Source organism: Drosophila bipectinata, chromosome 3R (genome assembly GCF_030179905.1).
Source record: "Drosophila bipectinata strain 14024-0381.07 chromosome 3R, DbipHiC1v2, whole genome shotgun sequence".
Taxonomy (NCBI): Eukaryota; Metazoa; Arthropoda; class Insecta; order Diptera; family Drosophilidae; genus Drosophila; species Drosophila bipectinata.
This window is the reverse complement of record NC_091739.1, coordinates 18,603,611-18,620,579: the sequence shown is the minus strand read 5'-3', so window position 1 is coordinate 18,620,579 and position 16,969 is coordinate 18,603,611. Positions and strand designations below refer to the sequence as shown.

The window sequence follows — 16,969 nt, the reverse complement described above, 5'->3', positions numbered from 1 at the left end:
ATTTTTGTCATATTTTATATATATATATATGTATATTGAGTGTATAATCGATAATTCTTGATACAGGTTCTAGTTCTTATATGCATATTGTATGTAACTCGCAAAACAATCAATCAGTTAACCAATCCATCAATAATGCATGCAATGCTCAATTATTTGGGGGAGGACATGTAGTTTAACAACTATTCACGACTGCTGCTCGTTTTTGGAGCGTTTTTAACCATATTTGCTACTGATATAGACGGACTCAGAGCCCATTCCTGCTTCAATCGGTCGCCGCGGCCGTTCATCGATTTCGCCAGCGCCAGCGACCCTTCAACCTCAACCTCCCATTGTATCTAACTAACAAACTCATATCAAATATAAGCAAGTGTGCCAATTCGTATGCATATTTTGCACATACACATATAGATAATCTATTTTAATTTTAAAAGCTCAAAGGGGCGCAAGTCTCTCTCTTCAGTTTTGTTTTCATTCGTTTTGGTTCGGTTACTTTGGTTTGACTTTTATTATTAGGTTTTGATTTTTCTTATCGTACCGTAAGTGTATAAGGATTTTATCTTCATCTTTCTCTGCCTCTGACTGACCAAAAATATCACGAGAGTATTTTGCTATATTACACGTAGGCTAATCCGTTAAACAAAGTGGAAGGTGCCAATCGATCTAGTGAACTTAGGCCAAGTATAATATAATTAATATTTATATGATTAAAGTTCCGAGAGTGCGCCTCCCCAGAGTAGCGCCGATCAGTGGATATATGCCATTAGCTGATGCGGATTATGCGTGTTAACGTATTATATAGGGCTTTGCAATAATCTGATAACTCTCGATATAACTCTATTGACTTGGGGTATGCATTGGAAGCCTGTAATACGGGTTGGCCAAGTTAACCCGCGCCGCCGGCAGAAGCTCCGGATGTTCGGTCAAGGTGTCCGACAATGCGCTAAGCAGAACTCCTGCAAAAATATATCAATTAAATTGAGCCTAAAATGTTATAACTGATGCACATACTCAAAACTTTCTTTTGCAAGTCGAGTGGTATGACACCCATGTTGCCCTCACGCTCCAGGAACTCTGTAAGCTTTTGGAGCTCCATTTGAGCCTCATCAGAGCCGTGCGATAAGGACTGAGCAAACATCACCTGAAAAAGTATTTATTTTTATTAAAAAACCAATATTCTAAGGCCATAAATATATACCTTTGCCAGCTTATACAGAATCTCCTCCAAGGAGTACTCATTGTACAAATACTCTACGATCTTAGCTCGTCCCTCGTCATAATCATTCAAGTCTTGTTGTGCCTCATTGTCCAGCACTTTGATCTTGTTCCAGAAACTGAAGCTGTCAAAGTTCTTAGCTGGTAGTGCTCCAACTCCTGGAAGAATTCTGGATTCGGGATCCAAGGGGTGTACTTCTGGGAATGGTTTTTCCGTAGTAGTGCTCGTGGTCGTCGTTGTTGTGGTGGTTGATGTGGATGTGGTTGGAGGATTGGTGCTGGGTGGACTGTGTCGCTTCAGCTGATTTTGACGAACCTCTTCCGGAAAAATACGATTGGCGTAAGAGCGTTGCAAGAATTCAATGCCAAGACGAATATCTTGTAGGAATTTCAGAGCGTTCTCTCGGGTGATCTATAGATAAGAAGATTAAATTATAATAAACATTCCGTTATAAAAATTTCATCTTCATAATAGTTCCCAAATGATAGCGTACAACGATCATAAAAAAAGATGACCGTACTGTCAGAATATCGATGAAATTAAACCGGTTTAATTTCGTTCAACGCAAAGCGTCAATAATCATGTAAGGGAACTCATAACCTTTCCAATATTTCTCTGAATGAACCAAAACTTCACAAAATTCATAGTAAAGTAAAACAAACTAATGACTGAATGGAAATTGCACAAATATATTGCTAGATTTCCAATTCTACTATGACAGCTTTTGTTTAATTCCATACCCCACCGATTAGATAAACAAATGAAAACAAACAATCTAATCGTGAAATGTTTTGCCGGCACACAGGGCTTCGCGTATAAAAAGGTCAGTGCCGGCAACTGGAAAATCAGTTCGTGTTCAACAACCTAAGAGATCAGATCTCTAAATAACAAGAAAACTTTAAACAAGTAAAAACTACAATACAAGATGTGTCATAAAAATAAGGAAGAGCAGAAGCCCCAATGCGGAATGCACTCGGGAACTGTAGAAGAAAATAATCGAAAGTTTGGAAAGTGCTCCTGGAGCCATAAAAAGATGATGCAGGAACAGGAGACTCCAAAGTTTGAAAAGTTTCCGTTTGGACACCATGGACATCATCACCACCATGACCGTGGCCATCATCATCACTGCTCTTCTCCGCCACCGCCTCCACCAACCCACTGCCACCGCTCTCACTACTTTTCCCACTTCCACGGACTACCACAACGCCATCATTGTGGAACTCCAATTATAATGTCTCCTCGCTTTAGTCATTATTATTATGAGGCAATGAAAGATTAAATTTTGAAAATCATAAGTTGTGAAGCCATCAAACTCAATGATGAAACTTGGCCACTTAAAATTATAATACAATTGTCGATGTCTTTGATCTCGTGTAACAAAAATTGTCTAATTGCAAAATATATAACCCATTTAATAAAAAATATGTTTCCTTTAAAAATAATGCAGAAAATAATTTAAATATTATTATATTTAAGCCTTTTAACTTACCACCTTGCCTTGAACCAATTCCTCGACTGCCTTAACCACGGCCGTTTCATCACCAGTCCAGAATATATATTGAGCCATGTCGAAGGATGAATATTGACCATTCGGACTTTGCAGCAAACTCTGAGGGATACAAACAAAAAAAAAGTAGATTTTGTAATGATTTTATAAATAATTAACATTCTTATGACTTAAATACTTTTGAGAACAATTTTAAGTATTAGGCCAATAAGTTTGTTTGTTAATTTAAAATGATCTGAAAATTTTAAGCCAATCGTTAATCAATTTTGGTTCCGTTTTTTTCCAGTTTTGCCAATTGTTGAATTTTGAATGTATCTTATTATTTTAGATGATTTTTAGGTGAATACCTTGGCATTCATCTTTGGCGAACTGGATCTTCGCTCCGTGGTGCGAGCCACAACATCGAAGACAATATCTCCGATGGTCTCTTTGTTGGCATTGGGATGGCTTGGCTTGGGCTTAGGTGGATTAAGAGCGGTCAGTTCGGTTTCAGCCACATCTCCCGCAGGATCTTCTGGATCTGACGGTTCTCCGGCCACGTCAACTGCAGCCTCTGGCTCGGATTCTTCCTCAACTTCGGCTTCCGGCTCCTTTTCCTCTTCTGGCTGAGTTTCCGGTGGTGGAGCTGGCGTTGTTGTGGTAGTAGTAGACGTTGTGGTGGTGCTCGTAGTTGTGGTTGTTGGCAGAACCTCTGGATTTTGACCGAAAGCTAGACGAGCAGCCCCGTAAAATGCCTGTTGATTTTTGGGTGGTTTCGTGGATATACACTTGGATTTTGTAAAAGATATATTTGGAGTTTACCAGGCGTACAAGCGCACTACGGACAGCGGATTTCTGGGAATATAGGGTAAAGGGAACCTACCTTGGAGTGTGCAGTTGGTTCCACCACCGGCTTGATATGGGTTTTTGGCTCCTCCAGCTGGGATCGTTCGCCCTCTTCTTTTGAAGTGGCCGTTGTGGTTGTGGCCGAAGTGCTAGTGGTTGTGGTGGTCGAAATCAAAGGAGTAGCCACCTCCAGCTGCCGCTCCAAATCGGTCATAATGCTTGCATTGGGGCTCTGGCCAGATTCTGGAGCGGCGGCCACCTCCTCGACGCTTTCTTTTGTGGTGGTGGTGGTGCGGGCGGTGCTGCCATCTTGTTGACGTTTGGCCAAGATGGCTCCCGGTTCGTTTCGCAACTGGTCAAGCTCACTCACATCGTCCTCGATCTGGGGAAACACATTGTCTCCACCGTTACGTTTGGAAGGATCTGTACAAGAAACCAAAATGTTTATAAAAGCTTTATAAATAATTCTTAAATAATATAATATGCATAAAGAAATATAAAATCACCATGGAAAAACCCAAGATAGGCATATAAAAATAATCTAAGTGAATGGAAAGATACCCATTTGCAAAATCAATCAATCCCTTTCCAAAACATCCAAGAAAATTTGCATATTTGAAACCCAAAAGGAGGAGGGAAAGCAGGAAGCCGAAAGGAGAAGAGGAAGTAGTACTCACTGTAGATGTAGGGCAACAGAGCCGGATAGGCGTGGGCCATGCAGATACTGGCCAAAAGGAGGACGGCCACCAGATTGTTTGCCGCCATGCCGTGTAATCCCAGGATCTGAAAGTGACACACGACGTAATTCATTTGATTAGTAGCCAAGATTCGATTACACTCACACACTGAAACGAAGAAAAAAAAACTGAAAGGAACCCAAAAAGAAAGCGCAAAACCAAACACAACAAGGGGCCTGTGAACACATACATACATATGCAAATCACGCTAAAAATAACACAAGAAATCGATAAGGCAACAACAAAGCGGCCAAAGTAAGGCATTCAAAATAAAGAAGAATATAAAAGGCCGAGCAACAAAACAAATTCGAATTGAAAACTGGCTCTCTATATTGCAAACACCCACACACACACTCGCACACACACACACACACTCTTAAGTGTGAATTGAGTAAATTGGCCGCATAAGCGAATTATCGATGCATTGGGAAAACACTTAAGCACGTTTGGGAATCCTCGGGATTGAAGGGCCGCCGGAGACTTGCTCAAGTATTCCGCAGGATAGCATGCACAAATCTTTATACAACACAAACACCTTCACAAAATAACAAAGTTTATTTTGGTCCTGCGAATGCTCCAAAATGTATGCTACATATTTTTTTAATCTGTACTTTTCGTGTCAATTCAACAATTGACAAAACTTTTGTGAATGAAAAGCAGGTCTGTGAGTTTTTACCTCTCTAAGTTACAGCTGTGAGTTAATGCGAAATTCTAAGCACGTCCTGCTCGCTTGAGTTTTCAGAACCTAGTACCGTCAGGACCTGAGACCGTGTCGTTAGCGGATGTAATTTTCATCGCAAGAGAGGGCTGTAAACAGAGCTTTAAATTCCACAGCTTTTTTTCAAAAAAGCTTTTTAACCCATTGTTGAAAAATTGGCAGGAATGTTATATTTAAAACAGGTCAGGCAAGAAAATTTAAAGAAACAAACTATTAAGTAAATTACTTACCATTAAATTGGAAAATTATTGTAAGATTATTAATACAAATAAATGATGTAAATCGATTGAAACTGTAACAATATGCAGCATGTCCGTGTAGTTTAATACTTGAACATCTTGCTTTGGGCTTAAATTTGATCCTAAGTCAACAAATGATTCTATTTGAAACCTAAAGGCTTTTTGGGTTGAAACCCAAATAAGATCTTACTATAAAATGATGGAGGCCTCGTCCTTATATTTTCTGTTTCCCTTTAAGGCCCTTTGCCCTTCACTCATATTGTTTATATTGGACAAATTAAAGTGAAACAAACCTTTTCTTAACAAAATTTCTAGATTTTATTAAAACAAAACACTCTTAACAGTGACTAACTGCATCCGGGGAAAGGTTCAACGCGGTTCTTGCGAAGCACGAATTGAATCTTCCGGTTCATATCCTCGTTGTAAATGGCCTTGCACTTTTCAAAGTTGACACGGCGCCGAACCTGAAATATTTAACAAAATGAGTTTAAGTTTATGAAAATAATTGTAAATCCCACCTGGTAGGGCTTCTCATAGAAGCGTGTCCGGCGAAACTGGTCCAGAAGTTCCTCCTTTCCCAAGACGCGGTTCAGAAGACGGCAGGCCTCCTCCACGTTATTGTTTTGCACGAGAACCGTACGGGCCAGAAATTGTGCGTGTCTCATGTTAGTTTTTTATTTATAAATGCTTATGTTTATTAAATAACCAAGTAGACCCAGAATAGTGTTACCCAACTAAGCTGCCGACGATATTGCCACTTATGGCCATAATTATATCGATAATTATCGACGATAGTTTAAGTTTAACGATAGTGGCAACGCCTGGTCGCACTTTTGGGGGGCAATGAATGGTCACTCTCTTTTCCCGTGCCCTGCCGCACACGTTTTCAAAGTTTTTTCCATCGAATCGGAGCGTGGTGTAGTAAGCTGTTTAAAAGTATTCGGTCTCGATTAAATTTATAGTATAAAGTGTAACCTCAAGGAACCTAGCTGCAAATTTTTCATTCAAAACACACAACACCAACTTGAGACGCAGATAAAAGGTAAAGAAAAAAAATTTTGCACATTTCGCCTTGTCGCTACGAGAAAATTCCCGTGTCTGTGTGTGTATGCGTGAACACACTTCCTTTTCCCCTTTTTTTCCATCTCTTCTCATTAAGTAATCGCCGATAATTGTTAATTCAACGCGACAAAAGATTTTCTAACAAAGTTTCCCTTGTAAAATCGATGGAATTGCTTGGATTTGCTCTTCGCCTTTGTTCTGGCCAATTCTGACGCAGCGTCTTGCGCGGCACATGTTTGTACCCATACATGCACGATATATACATTTTCAATGCGAATTCTTTGTGTGTGCCAGACTTTCGTTGGTATAAATATAATTGGCAAGGCTTTTTCCTTTGATCCAAATCAATAGATAGTTCTTCAATTCAATTTTTTCCAAGTGTCTGCCCTTTCCCCCTAGTCTGTCTCGCTCTCCCCTGCTGCCGTTTTTCATTATCGCTCTCTTTGCTTTGCGGTCGCCGTTCGCAACCAGGGCTACCGAATTCTGACGAAATTTTCTAGAAACTATATGTTTGTGTGTGTGTGTGTGTGTATGCGAAAGAGATGGCCAGGTAGCGGATTGGTTCAGTGCGGGGGGACGAGGAGTGTCAGCTGCTCGCCCGATGTATTGAAAATAGGAAAAAGTTCTAGAAATACGGTAGAAAACGTCGCATTTATTTTCGCACACGCTCGACGGTGGGCTGACCTTGAAACCCGGGCTCGGGCCCGGAAGCAAAGTCCCGCCTACAGCCGCCCACACGGGTGCACTGAGCGAAAAAGTCCAGAGCCCAGTCCAGAACAGGCATGAAAGACTTGTCATCAAGAGTCAGCAGAAAACATTGTCAGTGAAAAAATAGACTTAAATATTAGTATATATTTTATTAAAATCGTAACTATTCAAGTAATTGGAACAAAAATACTATATTTTACAGTTAAACAGCCGAAAAAATGGTCAAAGAAACTGGGTACTATGATCTTCTGGGCGTAAAGCCCAATGCCACGCCCGAGGAGCTGAAGAAGGCCTACCGGAAGCTGGCCCTGAAATACCACCCCGACAAAAACCCAAACGAGGGAGAGAAGTTCAAGGCCATCTCCCAGGCCTACGAAGTGCTGTCGGATACGGACAAGCGTCAGGTGTACGACGAGGGCGGTGAGGCGGCGATCAAGAAGGGTGGAGCCGACTCCGGCGACTTCCGGAATCCGATGGACTTCTTTGAGAAGTTCTTCGGTGCTGGCTTTGGCGGCGGCGGCGGCGGTCGACGACGAGAGCGACGCGGCAAGGATGTGGTGCATCAGATGTCCGTGCAGCTGGAGGAGCTGTACAACGGCGCCACCCGGAAGCTGCAGCTGCAGAAGAACGTCATTTGCGACAAGTGCGAGGGCCGTGGAGGCAAGAAGGGCAGCATCGAGAAGTGTATGCAGTGCCGAGGCAACGGTGTGGAGACCCGTGTCCAGCAGATCGCCCCCGGTATCATGCAGCACATCGAGCAGGTGTGCCGCAAGTGCTCGGGCACCGGCGAGACCATCCAGGAGAAGGACCGTTGCAAGAACTGCAACGGCAGGAAAACGGTGCGGGAGCGAAAGGTCCTCGAAGTGCACATCGAGAAGGGTATGCGGGACGGCCAGAAGATTGTGTTTAATGGCGAGGGTGATCACGAGCCGGAATCTCAGCCTGGCGATATTATTATTCTGCTGGACGAAAAGGAGCATGCGACGTTCGCGCATGCCGGGCAGGACCTCATGATGAAGATGCCATTGCAGCTGGTCGAAGCCCTGTGCGGCTTCCAACGAATTGTCAAGACTCTGGATGATCGCGATCTGCTCGTCTCCACAAAACCCGGTGAAGTTATCCGGCACGAGATGACCAAGTGCATTGCCGACGAGGGCATGCCCATTTACAAGAACCCCATGGAAAAGGGACTGTTGATCATTCAGTTCGAGGTAATCTTCCCCGACGTGATCAATCCGACAGTGGTGCCCGCCCTCCAACAGTGCCTGCCACCGGCGCCGCAGGTTGACATTCCAATCGATGCAGAGCACACTGAGTTGGTGAGTACTCCTACGAAGCATATCATCCAGTATTGGAGTTCATGGCAACTTTTCATTTAATCCTTTAGGTGGACTTTGATCCCAAGGCCCGCCGCAACCAACACCAGCGCATGGCCTACGACGAGGACGATGGCGGCTATCAGGATGGCCCCCGAGTCCAGCAGTGCACATCGAGCTAAGCGCCTCGCCGAGTGCTGGATTCCACTCCCTCCCCCCCCACAAACCCAAACACACCTATCCAACCAGGCAGTAATAATATACAACATAGCTCCCGGAACACGTAAACTGTGCTTGCAAATGGCCGAAGAACTCTTAAGAAATCCTAAAGCACCCAAGAAACACCACACACACACAAACACACACCCTCTAGGAGTCACCCAACCAATCGAGATCTAAAGTTATTTCATGCAAGCTACGATATTTAGGTATAAATCAATGGAAACTTATCAGATGATATGCACTATGTCTATAACGCGTGGTTGTTCGATAACCAATGAGAACATTTTTCATTTCGTTTATGTGTTGAGTTGAATAATATTCAAAAATCAAATCAAAGAAATATCGAAAAGAGAAAAACTAAAACCGAAACCGAAACTGAAACTAAACTGAAATTGCAAATTAGCCGCCACTAGAACCGTATCTAAGGTCCGCGCCAGCGAACGCGTCTAGGAACAAGTTTAAGTTATTTAATTCCAGCATAAATAAAAGCGTTAGTTTAAACGGATATAACAAATAAATAATTAATACACAATTTCAAATTAAAGTTTTCTGTTTTATGCGTTTCTTAGTATCTGGGTGCCCAGTCATCGGGATTGTGAATCATACTCGACTAATGCCAGCTGGAGATATCGGCTGTATATAGTTATGAAGTGGCCTTAGGGGGATTAGATAAAAGGGGGGAATTGGTTTCCAAGGGCGATCTAAAGATTAAAAACTCTAAAGGTATAAAATATTTTGTAAATTTATTTACAAAAATTCAAGAAGACATCTTGTTACTTAAATTAATGCGCAAAGTTTCGAAGTGCTGCCACCACCCCCGTTCCATATATTAGCTTCTCTTCCACTCGCTGCCATGCCTCCTCTTGCACCTTGGAGACACTGCGCAACGCCCTCACCAGCTCAGCAGAGTCGGTCAGGCCGAGGCCGTGGGATCGCAGGAAGACACTCAAGTAGGACTGGGCCAGTTCAAAGTTGTGGTTGGTCCCGAACATAAACTCAATCATCTTGATGAACTGCAGCATGGCGAGGAGAGTGCCACCAGCATCGGGATGCATCGATTTAATTTCAAAGTCCACCATCGAAGGACCCAGTTTCGTTATGTGGCTGACAGCCGGAGCGAAGTCCCCACTGCTTGCCGTTACCTCCAGAAGTTTTCCAAAGCCAGTTAGGTTATTTAGGACGGTGGCCTGGCGGAAGTGTGAACCATCCTCTGCCTTCTGACCATTCTCCACATCAAAGCGCAGCTCCAGACCGGAAACGGTGGGCAGGAAGAACGGAGCCTGCTTGGGAGCCTTGGGAGGGGCTTTCGGCTTGTTGCGCTGCTTGATGAGTTCCAGGTCCAGGAGATTTTGCCACCGAGACGCAGCCAATCCGGACAGTGTAATCAGCTCCTCCGAGAGTTGGCTTGGTGTTTCGTACTTGGCATCAACAAGTTCACCTTCCTCAGCATCGTCGTCGATCTCCAGCTCCTGCAAGCAGTCTTCCAGCTCGATGGCATCGCAAACATTGGTGGGCAGTCCCACGTATGGAGCAGGTTCTTTAGGATCGATGGAGCGCAAAGAGACCTGATTGAAAAGGGTCTTATTGGCCCACAGATAGACTCCCAGGAGATTGACGTGCGCTGTTGCCAGAAAATCACCATTCGGGGACATGGTGAGTGACACACACGGCCGCTCCACCCGAAAGTGATCCACCATGTAAGCCGAGGGTATGTCCCACACCTTGATGGTGGAGTCCATGGCTGCGGTGATCAGCCAGCGACTGTCCGGACTGAATGTCATGTCGTTCAGCTTGGCTGTGTGACCCGCGAACTTGCGCACTATCACCCTGGTGTGCATGTCCACGACAAACACCTTGAACGTTTCCAGCCCGATGGCCAGCATGGAGCTCTCGCGATGTTGCCGCATCAAGGCAATACCATCCGCCAACCGGAGAACCGCCAAGGGCTTCTCAACTAAAAAGATTCCAAACAAAATGGGTTAGAATGGCATCAATGGAGGAGGAGTCAGGGAACTCACCCTTTCCTTTAAAAGGCCAGAACTTGAGAAGGCCCTCAGAGCAACCGGAGATGACGCATTGGTTTAGATTGTCGGTTGCCAAGCCTCGCACTGCCATCTTGTGACCCGGAGAACCATAGCTGGCCCGATGAATACCCGACTGGATGTTGAAGCGTTCAATGTCGCCACTGCTGTAGCCAACAATCACAAAGTTACCGCAGTGCGTCAACACGATGCAAGTGGTCTCGTTCAGAAAGTTTGTGCGATTCTTGTTTTCGAATTGCTGCGGCACCAACCGATGTTGGCCCATGCGGTTCTTGTCGAATGTCCATGTGGTGGTCTGGATAATGCCAGTATGAATGGCGGCTATGTTGTCCCACTCCTTCTCGCGGGTAGTGTCCGAGGTGAACTCCACAATGGGCGGCATAATATACTTGTCGTACTGGAAGCGATCTACAAGAAAATGGGGTTTAAATCAGGAATATTGGGCAAAGTTGGATCTCTACTCACTCTTGGTTTTTGTGGATTTTGGATTGTAGCTGGCCCGACCCATGCTTTTGTTTAGCGACTCGGACAGGGTGGAAAACACTCTCAGAGTGCTGTCTTCGCCGGAGGAGAGTATCGAAACCCCTGAGTTTCCATGGTAACGGATGCACAGAGGCGGTTTCGTATGACCCTCCCGGATCCTCAGCTGCCTGGCTCCACCGTCTGGCATATCGAAAACAAATAGCTTCATCGAGTTGTCTGGCGAGGTGGTGAACACAACCGGCTCGCTAGGCAGGCAAATAGCGGTGGTAACCTGGTCCTCGTGGGCATGCAGCTGTCCGGCCAGCTTCCGTTCCTCCAGGTTCCAGAAGGCCATGTACCCATTGCTGCAGGCAGACACCAAAATAGGGGGTCCATCTGTTCTGAAAGCCAGACTGGTCACCTGACCCCAATCCTGCTTAAAACCCATCAGCACTTCATCAAATTTGAGGTTAATGAGTTGAATAGATCCATCACCATAGCCGACTGCAACCACGTCCAAAGCTGGAGCCGTTTCGATGCAGGTTATCCTGCTCTCGTGGTGGTTTAAGGTACAGACTACGGTGTTCTTCTTGATGTTTAGAATTTTGAGCAGTCCCTGCTGGGAGCCGAGCACAATTTTATTGATATAGGTGGGCGGATGGGCCACGGCAGTGATCTTGAACTCTTCAATCCGAAAAGGTACTTCCAGATATACCTCCTCCGTGGGAATGCTCCACACTTTCAGGACATTATCCCTGTCTACGGAAATAAGGCTAGAGCCAAAGGGCAGAAGTAGATGGACATCCTTCTGATGTCCCCGGTACACATGCCGAATGTGTTTGCCCGCCCGCCATGCGTAGATGCACTTGTTGCTGGCAGTATACGTGTGCAGGCGATCTGTAGCTAGAGCCGTGATCTCGTCCGGGTGCAGACCGCTCACATGCAACAGTCGCAAGTGGCTAGCGGTGTACACTTGAAAGGATCGGCCGATGCAGGTGATTATCAGCGTGTCCCGCCGGCGCTGGACGTACCGTGTAACTGCTGGAACCTGGTTGCTTACATAGCCCAAGGCGCGGTTTCGTCGGAAGATGCGACTGCTCTCCTTGAATGCCCCGCGCGACTCGACCTCTTTTTCTTCTGGCTGCAGGTGAGTCATTTTTTGTGATTCGTAGTCTGCTTTCTTTTAATTTTCATATATTTTCACGGTTTAAAACATGTTAAATGTTTACGAAGCACGTGGGAAATTAGAGATGGTTAAATTTGCGATAGTTAATAAGCTGTCTGGGTATTTTAGACTTACTGTGGGTAAGGTCACTCTAAATTTCAACTGAATGTTTAAAAGTGGAACCAACAGCGATCTGCAAAAAATATTGTTTCATTTCTGGATGGTCAAAATGAATTGTGGGTTTTCCTAAATTCCCCTATTCAGTAAAATAAAGTACTGTTCAGTAATCAACGAACTCAGAAGCGACTTTCCTCATTCAAAAAATTGCCACAATTTCATTTTTAAATTTTTAGATTTTTTTCCTAGAGGTACCCCTGAAAAATTGTGGCTTTTCCAAATTTCTCCACTTTTTCCCCTTCCGATCGGCACAGCTCCACCAATTATCCGATCACGAAATAAAGTACCATTTTGTAATCAGCGAACCCAGAAGCGACTTTTCTCATTCAAAACATTGCTTAATATCGTTTTTAAATTTTTGGATTTTTTTCCTAAGGCTACCCCTACAAAATTGTGGCTTTTCCAACTTTCCCCACTTTTTCGCCTTCCAATCGACACAGCTCCAACAATTGTTATCCGATCACGAAACAAAGTACCATTTTGTAATCAGCGAACCCAGAAGCGACTTTCCCCATTCAAAACATTGCCACAATACCGTTTTTAAATTTTTCGATTTTTTTCCTAGGGGTACCCCTACAAAATTGTGGCTTTTCCAAATTTCTCCACTTTTTCCCCTTCCGATCGGCACAGCTCTACCAATTGTTATCCGATCACGAAATAAAGTACCATTTTGTAATCAGCGAACCCAGAAGCTACTTTTCTCATTCAAAACATTGCCACAATATAGTTTTTACATTTTTCGATTTTTTTCCTAGGGGTACCCCTACAAAATTATGGCTTTTCCAACTTTCTCCACTTTTTCCCCTTCCGATCGCCACAGCTCCACCAATTGTTATCCGATCACGAAACAAAGTACCATTTTGTAATCAGCGAACCCAGAAGCGACTTTTTTCATTCAAAACATTGCTTAAATATCGTTTTTAAATTTTTGGATTTTTTTCCTAGGGGTACCCCTACAAAATTGTGGCTTTTCCAACTTTCCCCACTTTTTCCCCTTCCGATCGCCACAGCTCCACCAATTGTTATCCGATCACGAAACAAAGTACCATTTTGTAATCAGCGAACCCAGAAGCGACTTTCCTCATTCAAAACATTGCCACAATACCGTTTTTAAATTTTTCGATTTTTTTCCTAGGGGTACCCCTACAAAATTGTGGCTTTTCCAAATTTCTCCACTTTTTCCCCTTCCGATCGGCACAGCTCTACCAATTGTTATCCGATCACGAAATAAAGTACCATTTTGTAATCAGCGAACCCAGAAGCTACTTTTCTCATTCAAAACATTGCCACAATATAGTTTTTACATTTTTCGATTTTTTTCCTAGGGGTACCCCTACAAAATTATGGCTTTTCCAACTTTCTCCACTTTTTCCCCTTCCGATCGGCACAGCTCTACCAATTGTTATCCGATCACGAAACAAAGTACCATTTTGTAATCAGCGATCCCAGAAGCGACTTTTTTTATTCAAAACATTGCTTAAATATCGTTTTTAAATTTTTGGATTTTTTTCCTAGGGGTACCCCTACAAAATTGTGGCTTTTCCAACTTTCCCCACTTTTTCCCCTTCCGATCGCCACAGCTCCACCAATTGTTATCCGATCACGAAACAAAGTACCATTTTGTAATCAGCGAACCCAGAAGCGACTTTCCTCATTCAAAACATTGCCACAATACCGTTTTTAAATTTTTCGATTTTTTTCCTAGGGGTACCCCTACAAAATTGTGGCTTTTCCAACTTTCCCCACTTTTTCCCCTTCCGATCGGCACAGCTCCACCAATTGTTATCCGATCACGAAACAAAGTACCATTTTGTAATCAGCGAACCCAGAAGCGACTTTCCTCATTCAAAACATTGCCACAATATAGTTTTTAAATTTTTCGATTTTTTTCCTAGGGGTACCCCTACAAAATTGTGGTTTTTTCAACTTTCCCCACTTTTTCCCCTTCCGATCAGCACAGCTCCACCAATTGTTATCCGATCACGAAACAAAGTACCATTTTGTAATCAGCGAACCGAATCAGAAGCGACTTTCCTCATTCAAAACATTGCTTAAATATCGTTATTAAATTTTTCGATTTTTTTCCTAGAGGTACCCCTGAAAAATTGTGGCTTTTCCAAATTTCTCCACTTTTTCCCCTTCCGATCGGCACAGCTCCACCAATTATCCGATCACGAAATAAAGTACCATTTTGTAATCAGCGAACCCAGAAGCGACTTTTCTCATTCAAAACATTGCTTAATATCGTTTTTAAATTTTTGGATGTTTTTCCTAAGGCTACCCCTACAAAATTGTGGCTTTTCCAAATTTCCCCACTTTTTCCCCTTCCAATCGACACAGCTCCAACAATTGTTATCCGATCACGAAACAAAGTACCATTTTGTAATCAGCGAACCCAGAAGCGACTTTCCCCATTCAAAACATTGCCACAATACCGTTTTTAAATTTTTCGATTTTTTTCCTAGGGGTACCCCTACAAAATTGTGGCTTTTCCAAATTTCTCCACTTTTTCCCCTTCCGATCGGCACAGCTCTACCAATTGTTATCCGATCTCGAAATAAAGTACCATTTTGTAATCAGCGAACCCAGAAGCTACTTTTCTCATTCAAAACATTGCCACAATATAGTTTTTACATTTTTCGATTTTTTTCCTAGAGGTACCCCTGAAAAATTGTGGCTTTTCCAAATTTCTCCACTTTTTCCCCTTCCGATCGGCACAGCTCCACCAATTATCCGATCACGAAATAAAGTACCATTTTGTAATCAGCGAACCCAGAAGCGACTTTTCTCATTCAAAACATTGCTTAATATCGTTTTTAAATTTTTGGATTTTTTTCCTAAGGCTACCCCTACAAAATTGTGGCTTTTCCAACTTTCCCCACTTTTTCCCCTTCCAATCGACACAGCTCCAACAATTGTTATCCGATCACGAAACAAAGTACCATTTTGTAATCAGCGAACCCAGAAGCGACTTTCCCCATTCAAAACATTGCCACAATACCGTTTTTAAATTTTTCGATTTTTTTCCTAGGGGTACCCCTACAAAATTGTGGCTTTTCCAAATTTCTCCACTTTTTCCCCTTCCGATCGGCACAGCTCTACCAATTGTTATCCGATCTCGAAATACAGTACCATTTTGTAATCAGCGAACCCAGAAGCTACTTTTCTCATTCAAAACATTGCCACAATATAGTTTTTACATTTTTCGATTTTTTTCCTAGAGGTACCCCTGAAAAATTGTGGCTTTTCCAAATTTCTCCACTTTTTCCCCTTCCGATCGGCACAGCTCCACCAATTATCCGATCACGAAATAAAGTACCATTTTGTAATCAGCGAACCCAGAAGCGACTTTTCTCATTCAAAACATTGCTTAATATCGTTTTTAAATTTTTGGATTTTTTTCCTAAGGCTACCCCTACAAAATTGTGGCTTTTCCAACTTTCCCCACTTTTTCCCCTTCCAATCGACACAGCTCCAACAATTGTTATCCGATCACGAAACAAAGTACCATTTTGTAATCAGCGAACCCAGAAGCGACTTTCCCCATTCAAAACATTGCCACAATACCGTTTTTAAATTTTTCGATTTTTTTCCTAGGGGTACCCCTACAAAATTATGGCTTTTCCAACTTTCTCCACTTTTTCCCCTTCCGATCGGCACAGCTCTACCAATTGTTATCCGATCACGAAACAAAGTACCATTTTGTAATCAGCGAACCCAGAAGCGACTTTTTTCATTCAAAACATTGCTTAAATATCGTTTTTAAATTTTTGGATTTTTTTCCTAGGGGTACCCCTACAAAATTGTGGCTTTTCCAACTTTCCCCACTTTTTCCCCTTCCGATCGCCACAGCTCCACCAATTGTTATCCGATCACGAAACAAAGTACCATTTTGTAATCAGCGAACCCAGAAGCGACTTTCCTCATTCAAAACATTGCCACAATACCGTTTTTAAATTTTTCGATTTTTTTCCTAGGGGTACCCCTGAAAAATTGTGGCTTTTCCAACATTCCCCACTTTTTCCCCTTCCGATCGGCACAGCTCCACCAATTGTTATCCGATCACGAAACAAAGTACCATTTTGTAATCAGCGAACCCAGAAGCGACTTTCCTCATTCAAAACATTGCCACAATACCATTTTTAAATTTTTCGATTTTTTTCCTAGGGGTACCCCTACAAAATTATGGCTTTTCCAACTTTCTCCACATTTTCCCCTTCCGATCGGCACAGCTCCACCAATTGTTATCCGATCACGAAACAAAGTACCATTTTGTAATCAGCGAACCCAGAAGCGACTTTTCTCATTCAAAATATTGCTGAAATATCGTTTTTAAATTTTTCGATTGTTTTCCTAGGGGTACCCCTACGAAATGGTGGCTTTTCCAAATTTTCTCACTTTTTCCCCTTCCGATGACCACAGCTCTGCCAATTGTTATCCGATCACGAAATAAAGTACCATTTCGTAATCAGCGAACCCAGAATGAGGAAAGTTTCTCGTTTCTCAAAGGAAAGTCAAAAATAATATGTTGGCATAAATGCTTAAAAGGAATATTAATAAAATTACTGGAACG

At 43.1% G+C, this 16,969-nt stretch overlaps 4 protein-coding genes across 5 annotated transcripts; 1 reads left to right on the top strand and 3 right to left on the bottom strand.

The window, feature by feature from the left end:
- Position 1: 1 nt before the first annotated feature.
- On the bottom strand, positions 2–5,552 carry LOC108130671 (uncharacterized). 2 transcript variants are annotated; one of them, XM_017249252.3, is made up of 8 exons: positions 5,536–5,552; positions 4,226–4,331; positions 3,586–3,971; positions 3,071–3,457; positions 2,706–2,825; positions 1,199–1,627; positions 1,012–1,141; positions 2–956 (listed from the first exon to the last, which is right to left on the bottom strand). In XM_017249252.3, exons 2-8 carry the CDS (start codon positions 4,311–4,313, stop codon positions 838–840), a joined length of 1,659 nt encoding a protein of 552 aa, XP_017104741.2. In that variant the 5' UTR covers positions 4,314–4,331; positions 5,536–5,552; the 3' UTR covers positions 2–837. The 2 variants fall into 2 exon arrangements, with proteins under 2 accessions (XP_017104741.2, XP_070136987.1); XM_070280886.1 differs by lacking the exon at positions 3,071–3,457 and having other exon boundaries at positions 5,536–5,551.
- On the bottom strand, positions 5,537–5,991 carry mRpS21 (mitochondrial ribosomal protein S21). The gene is made up of 2 exons (XM_017249228.3): positions 5,761–5,991; positions 5,537–5,706 (listed from the first exon to the last, which is right to left on the bottom strand). Exons 1-2 carry the CDS (start codon positions 5,905–5,907, stop codon positions 5,590–5,592), a joined length of 264 nt encoding a protein of 87 aa, XP_017104717.1. The 5' UTR covers positions 5,908–5,991; the 3' UTR covers positions 5,537–5,589.
- A 109-nt stretch (positions 5,992–6,100) lies between these two features.
- On the top strand, positions 6,101–9,094 carry Droj2 (DnaJ heat shock protein family (Hsp40) member A4-like). The gene is made up of 3 exons (XM_017249226.3): positions 6,101–6,284; positions 7,215–8,331; positions 8,400–9,094. Exons 2-3 carry the CDS (start codon positions 7,231–7,233, stop codon positions 8,508–8,510), a joined length of 1,212 nt encoding a protein of 403 aa, XP_017104715.1. The 5' UTR covers positions 6,101–6,284; positions 7,215–7,230; the 3' UTR covers positions 8,511–9,094.
- A 204-nt stretch (positions 9,095–9,298) lies between these two features.
- LOC108130676 (WD repeat-containing protein 36) lies at positions 9,299–12,312 on the bottom strand. The gene is made up of 3 exons (XM_017249258.3): positions 11,058–12,312; positions 10,569–11,000; positions 9,299–10,504 (listed from the first exon to the last, which is right to left on the bottom strand). The coding sequence occupies exons 1-3, from the start codon at positions 12,208–12,210 to the stop codon at positions 9,333–9,335; spliced, it is 2,757 nt and encodes a 918-aa protein (XP_017104747.2). The 5' UTR covers positions 12,211–12,312; the 3' UTR covers positions 9,299–9,332.
- Positions 12,313–16,969: the final 4,657 nt, after the last annotated feature.